Source organism: Trichechus manatus, unplaced genomic scaffold (genome assembly GCF_000243295.1).
Source record: "Trichechus manatus latirostris isolate Lorelei unplaced genomic scaffold, TriManLat1.0 scaffold00004, whole genome shotgun sequence".
In the NCBI taxonomy this organism is placed as follows: domain Eukaryota; kingdom Metazoa; phylum Chordata; class Mammalia; order Sirenia; family Trichechidae; genus Trichechus; species Trichechus manatus.
Genome location: NW_004443940.1, coordinates 9,754,292 through 9,761,354, shown reverse-complemented (window position 1 = coordinate 9,761,354; position 7,063 = coordinate 9,754,292). Strand labels below are relative to the sequence as shown.

General features: G+C 40.3%; 1 protein-coding gene across 4 annotated transcripts in view; it reads right to left on the bottom strand.

The window, feature by feature from the left end:
* The window catches only part of EXOC6B (exocyst complex component 6B), a 738,950-nt gene extending 731,887 nt beyond the window's left edge, over nucleotides 1-7,063 (bottom strand). For all 4 annotated transcript variants that reach the window (XM_023732748.1, XM_004369208.2, XM_023732740.1 and 1 more), the window contains exon 1: nucleotides 6,857-7,063. In XM_023732748.1, coding sequence (XP_023588516.1) covers nucleotides 6,857-6,969 — 113 coding nt within the window. In that variant the 5' untranslated portion in view covers nucleotides 6,970-7,063. The remainder of the gene's footprint in view (nucleotides 1-6,856) is intronic.

The window sequence follows — 7,063 nt, the reverse complement described above, 5'->3', positions numbered from 1 at the left end:
TTTGTCATCTGATGTGATTTTCCTATGTGTTGTAAACCCTACCTCTATGATGTTAATGAGGCAGGATTAGAGGCAGTTATGTTAATGAGGTAGGACTCAATCTACAAGATTAGGCTGTATCTTCAGTCGATCTCTTTAGAGATATAAAAGAGAGAAGCTAGCAGACAGACAGGGGGGCCTCCTACCACCAAGAAAGCAGAGCCTGAAGTGGAGCATGTCCTTTGGACTGGGGGTCCCTGCACTGAGACACTCCTAGACCAGGGGAAGATTGATGACAAGCACCTTCCCCTCCTACACTGTGAGCAAATAAATTTCTCTCTTTCTTCTGAAGGCTTCTGCACTTAAGAGCCCTACATGGAAGGTACTTCCCCCAGTGAGTCCTGAGGCTTGCTCCTTCACTGGATTAAAACCTTTGCCAGAACAACCTTTTCTTACCACCCGATGAAAAACAATACCCTTGTCATTATGTAGCACTAATCACTACATAGTATTACATTATGTACCTATTCATTTGTTTGTTTATTCTGTGGGTAAATATATTTATTCATTTGTTTGTTTATTCTATGCGTAAATTCCCTAATGGTAGAAACTTGTTTCTTCTGTTCGCTGCTGTACCCCAGAGCATGGAAGAGTATCTGGCACATAGAAGTTGCTCAATAAATATTTGTTGAATGAATGAATATATGAATAAATTAATTCATGAATAAAGCCATTAAAATAATATGGCTATTAATATATAATGATGTAAGAAACTGTATAACATATTAAATAAAAAAGCAAAATGCAACATGATAATACTCTTCCAATACTTAATGTGTGAGACATTAGTGGTTCCGTAGTAGAATTCTCACCTTCATGCAGGAGACCAGGTTCAATTCCCGGCCAATGCACCTCATGCACAGCCACCACCCGTCTGTCAGTGTTGCTGTGATGCTGAACAGGTTTCAGCAGAGCTTCCAGACTAAGACTGACAAGGAAGAAAGGGCTGGCAATCTACTTCTAAATATCAGCAAATAAAAACTCTTATGGATCACAACTGGTCTAATTCCCAACCACTCATGGGGATGGCACAGGACCAGGCATCATTTTGCTCCACTGTGCATGGGTTGCCATGAGTTTGGGGCTGACACAATGGTGGCTAACAACAACAATATGTAACGTAATTGTTATGGATTGAATTATGTCCCCCAAAAATATGTGTTTAAATCCTACCTCTATGCCTGTGGTTATAATCCCATTTGGCAATGGGTTTTCTTTGTTATGTTAACGAGGAAGGATTAGTGTATGATGTATCTTGAGTCAATCTCTTTTGAGATATAAAGAGAGATTAAACAAGCAAGCAGAGCAGAGATGGGGGAAGAGAGATGCCAAGCCATATGAAGATCGCCCAGGAGCAGAAGCTCAATGAGACAAGGACCTTCCTCCAGAGCCTACAAAGAAAAAAAGCCTTCCTAAAAGCTGGCACCCTGAATGTGGACTTCCAGCTTCCTAAACTATGAGAAAATAAATTTGTTAAAGTCACCCATTTGTGGTATTTGTGTTATAGCAGCACTAGATAACTAAGACAGTAATAAAATGCATACGGAAAAAGTTAGAAATAAATATACAAATACAAGAGTTATGGCAGGGTGAAAAGTTTTGTTTTTTGTTGTTGTTGTTTGTTTTCCTTATTGCCTGTTTGTTTCTTCTCTTTTTAAAACTCATCATATTGCATTATAATTAAAATATAAAAATGTTATTTTTAAGGACAGCTACTACTAACAACCACTAAAAATAAGCAATAGGCAATGAGAGATAATTTCTTTCCCCTCAGTCAAGGAGGCAGTATCAAAATCAACCAAAGGGCTTTTATAAATTTGTTTCCTGTCTCTCTCCATTCTCCACTCCATCCTCAAAATTCTGATAGGCAGTCCCCAGGACCTGATTTTTAATGAGTATTATATCCCTCAGATATGTGGGAGAAAATTTAAATAAACACAAGGACAAGGTATTGAATGTTACATTTCTACCACAAGGAATATAAATTTCATGGTAAGGAGATCAAAATAAATCAACCAGGAATATATCCGGGTAAAAAAAGATGGCATTCAACAAACGGTGCTGGAACAACTGGATATCCACATGCAAAGGAATGAAGTTGGACCCCTTTCTTACACTATACACAAAAAATTAAATCAAAATGGTTCACAAACCTAAATACAAGAGCTAAAATTAAAACCTTGAGTGCTGCAAATGATACCATCAAGAAAGTGAAAAGACAACCCACAGAATGGGAGAAAGTATTTGCAAATCATATATCTGATAAGGGACTTATATCCAGAATATATAAAGAACTCTTACCACTCAACAGTAAAAAAGATAAATAACACAATTAAATAATTAGCAAAGGATCTGAATATTTTTCCAAAAACATATAAAAATAAGAAATAAGCATGTGGAAAGATGCTCAACATCATTAGCCATTGTTGTTGTTGTTAGGTGCCATTGAGTCAGTTCCAACTCATAGTGACCCTATGTACAACAGAATGAAACACTGCCCGGTACTGCACCATCCTCATAATCGTTGCTATGTTTGAGCCCATTGTTGCAGCCACTGTGTCAATCAATCTCGCTGAGGGTTTTCCTCTTTTTCACTGAACCTCTACTTTACCATTAGCCATTAAACCTGTTGGCATCGAGTCAATTTCGACTCATAGCGACCCTATAGACAGAGCAGAGCCCTATTGGGTTTCCAAGGAGCAGCTGGCAGATTCAAACTGCCGACCTTTTGGTTAGCAGCCAAGCTCTTAACCACTGTGCCACCAGGGTTTCCCATTAGCCATTAGGTTAATGCAAATAAAAACCACAATGAGATGCCACTTCCCATCCATGAGGAGGGCTAAAATAAAAAAGATAATAACAAGTGTTGCCAATGATGTGGAGAAACTGTAACTCTCATATTGCTGCTGAGAACGTAAAATGGTGCAACAGCTTTGGAAAACAGTTTGGCAGTTCCTCAAAATGTTAAACATAGATTTACACATGACCTAGCAGTTCCACCTCTAGGTATATACCAAGAGAAATGAAAACATATGGCCACACAAAAACGTGTACATGAATGTTCAGAGAGGCATTGTTCTTAATAGCCAAAAAGAGGAAACAACCCAAATATCCATCAATTGATAAAATGTGGTAGATCTATACAACAGAGTATTATTTGGTAATAAAATGAAGTAACGATACTTGCTACCACAGGGACGAAACCTTGAAAATATTGTAAGTCACACACACACGCGTGCGCGCACACATACTGTATGATTCCATTTATATAAAATATCCAGAATAGGCAAATCCACAGAGATAGAAAGTAAATTAGTGATTGCCTAGGGCTGGGGAGTAACTGCCAATGGATAAGGGATTTCTTTGGAGGGTGATAAAAATGTTCTAAAATTAAATTGTGGTGATTACTGCACAACTTTGTAAATATATGAAAAACTATTAAATTGTATACTTTAAATGGGTGAATTGTATGCTATGTGAATTGTATCTTAATAAAGCTGTTTCAAAAATGGCAATGTATTTCATAGTTAAACTAAAAAGTTTGAAAACAAACCCTTAAATAGTAACTTAAATATTTAATTGCTATTACCCAGAGCCCAAGGTGAGGAGCTGACCCCTACTTAGTGATAGAAGACTGGAGACATAAAAACAGGATTTGAAAAACGGTAACATAGAGCTAGTATTCGCGATTTTCGATCAAAAGTTTAGTATTAGTACTACAGAGCCAGAATCAATACTATTTTAAAAATAGAACATACCCTAACATCTTCTGGACCTCTTTCCCTATCTGCAAAATTAGGACTTGCAGATGATGAAATAATCTTTAAAAGACAGAGAAAAAAGAGATGGCTGCTTTCCCAAAAGAATTTGCTAGGCAACAGCTTCTATATGTGTAGATATGCTTGGCCTTTCACAATTACAATGAAAAAGGAAAGGCACTCTCTTATGATATATGGGATTCGACTAACATTGCTTGTACTGTTCAGGATTAAAATAATAGTTACATAATGAAAAAGTCAAGCCATTGTGACTCCTCAAAGAAAAATAAGACTGGAAGAATAATTTGGTATCATAGCAGGGAAAGAAACCAAGTAATGATACACAAGTAACAGCTGGCAAAGGAAACCTGGTTAGGCAACACAGCTAAGCGGATTTTTGTGAAGGGGAGGAATTTTAGGGATGAGTGTATTAATCTTATATCTGCCATCAAATTACTGTTATTCTCTGTTCTTTAGTTCCTCTTCAGTTAAAAAACCTATCTCAAGAACAGCTAAGAATCTAATGTCTTAAAAAAACTACCTCAAAAGATGGAAAAAATTGTAAAGACATAATATGAAGAGGGATAGAGGAGTTTGGGGTTTACAGCTGAGTGTAGTTAAGGAAAAGCACTTATAGCCTGAGTCAAACCTCTTTAATGATTGTGATGGAAAAACAGGAGATAATAATGATGGAGGTGCATCCAGAATAAGGCATGGGATCTGAAACATCAAGTCTGTGCATGCTACTGCCTCTGAATGGAGTAAGGAAATAAGGTGAGATCATCACCTGTGAATATGAGGAGAGAAAAGCTAAAGACAAAGACAGTAGGTACTACTTGTACTACAGGATGTTCCAGTGATTGAATCTTGGGTCTGATAGTAAGATTTAGGATTATCTGACACAGAAAAGATAAGGACAAAAAATGAAAAACCCCTAATAATTACACAGGGAGTCAGGAAAAGCAACTAAAAATGGTGGGATAGTGCAGTGATTCTTAAACTCTTTTTTCCTAACTGTGCTCCCTTAGGGCAAAAGATACATTAATCTATCTACCCCACAAAAGCCCACTTTCCAGTGGAAAAAGAACTCGGTGATCATAATGAAGCTAGTTTTAGGGAGAACTGTAATTTACATTTGAACCAAAATATACATATTCTTAAAGTCAAGACACTAGAAAAACTACAGGCCAAAATTAAGTTGATATAAATATGTATCATTATTCGGTGGAGAGTTAACCTAATAAACAAACCACAACAAACTAAATTGACAACACTAAAGTCTATTATATAAAACAAGAACTTTGAAAATCACAACCAATTCAACACAACATTGATGGTGCGTTGCTAGGTTGCCAACTCCAACTTAGCAGCCAAATTTCTTAGTAGACTATTGAAACAGCATCCTCAGTAAACTCTAGTAACATTTTACAAAAAGCAAATATTAACAACTATTAATGCACTTAGTAGGACATTAGTAAGTAGCCCTTAGTTTCTGTAAAAGTAAAGACTATGAAATGAGGATCATTCACCCTCAACAGCTTAAGAAAATGGGAAAAGCATGGTGGTCATGATCATAATGTAACAGCGGAGATGGGAGTGTGAGATAGCCATAGTGTTGAAGAACTGATCCAAAAAGAGAGCCAAAAGTCACTTTAAAAGACAGAAGGCAAAACTTGAGGATGGTAATGTCCAGGGATGACACTGGGAAAACTGTGCTAACAATGCACCCTGGAGAAAGACGGGCAGGTGGAGCTGAGGCGTAGTCTCCAGCCTGGCCCTCCTTCAACCACTCTTTCATAACTCTTTTTTGAAGGGAGGAACAGTGACCTAAGACTGAAAGGATGAGGATGAGTTAGCTCTAGGGTAGTAGTAAACTGAAGGGTAAGGGGAAAGTAGTTCTAAATTGGGCTTAGTGTGTAATTATCAACAAAAAGGTAAGGTAGAGTATAATCCCCAGCTGAGGCAAAACAACAGTGGTTAAGAGTGCAGACTCTGGTAACTAATGTCACTGACCAATTTTTGTAGAAATTGTCAAACAGGAACCTAATTTGCTTTGTAAACTTTCACTGAAAACAATAAAATATTATTTCTTTTTTTTTTAAAAAAAGTGCAGACTCTGAATCCAGACTGCCTGAGTAGGAATCCTGATTTCTCCAATTTATTTTCTCTGCGACCTTGGGCAAGTGCTTAACCGCTCTGTGCTTCAACTGTAAAATGAGAGTAATAATAGTACCTACCTAGTAGGATTGTTCTGCGGTTTAAATAAATGTGTAAATCACTTAACATAATGTCTTGCCCTGTATATAAGAAGCACTACCTAAGTTTTGTTAAATACATAAATTAGGGTAGGTCAGGGTTTGTTTTGACATCTCCAAATAAAACTGAGCTGTGAGGGCAAAGTAACGGTAACGGGGCGGGAGAGGGGGCAAATTTTTCTCAGCGATGAGAATACCATGAGGCTGCACCTTTGGAAAGAGTCATCCTCCTGGCAGGGTTTGAGAGCACCCGCTCCCAGGAAAGGGGCGCGGGTTGAGGGAAACTTCTTTCTTTCCAGAGCCGAGGATTTTCAGGGGCTCGTTTTTGAGAAGTGGTTGTGATTTTAAGGAGGCAAGAGTATCATTTCTAAGCAAGGGACCGTGGGTTGAAATATTGTTTTGTCTGAAGAGCAGAACTTATGTCTAAGGCAGGACAAGGATTCGAGTTGGAGAAGAAGGGTGATGTCCCCAGGGGGAAGGTCTACTAAGAGCCACCATCTGTCGGGCGCTCTCTAGTTGCCCGGCGTTGGGCTAGCCTCGAAGGGAGATGAAGGCTGCCCGGCCCAAAGCAGGCAGGAGGTCCATCCTGGGGACCGGGCTGCGGGGAGCGGGCCGGGAAGGGACCTCACGTTGGGGACCCGGTGCGAGACCCGCCTCACCGAGGGCGGAGGCCGCTCGCTGGGCTCCCGAAGGTAGGGGCAGACGCCGGCCCTGCGGGAGGCCGGCCGAGCAGACCGAGCCGAAGGAAGCTGCCCGCTGGTCCTGCCAGTGCCCGCCCGTCGGTGGCCCCGGTACCCGGAGTACCTGAGCGTGGGCCCGATGCAGGCCGTGTCGGTACTCTCGATCTCTCGCAGGATCCGCTCGTGCTCCGCCGCTGTCTCAAGGCTCTCCGCCTCCGCCATCTTACCCCGCTCCATAGACCGGGGGCCCACGGCAATGCGTCCCCTCAGCTCACCTTTCGCTCCCTCACACTCCCTCTCTCACCGTGGGCTCCACCGCCGCCCCAGCCTC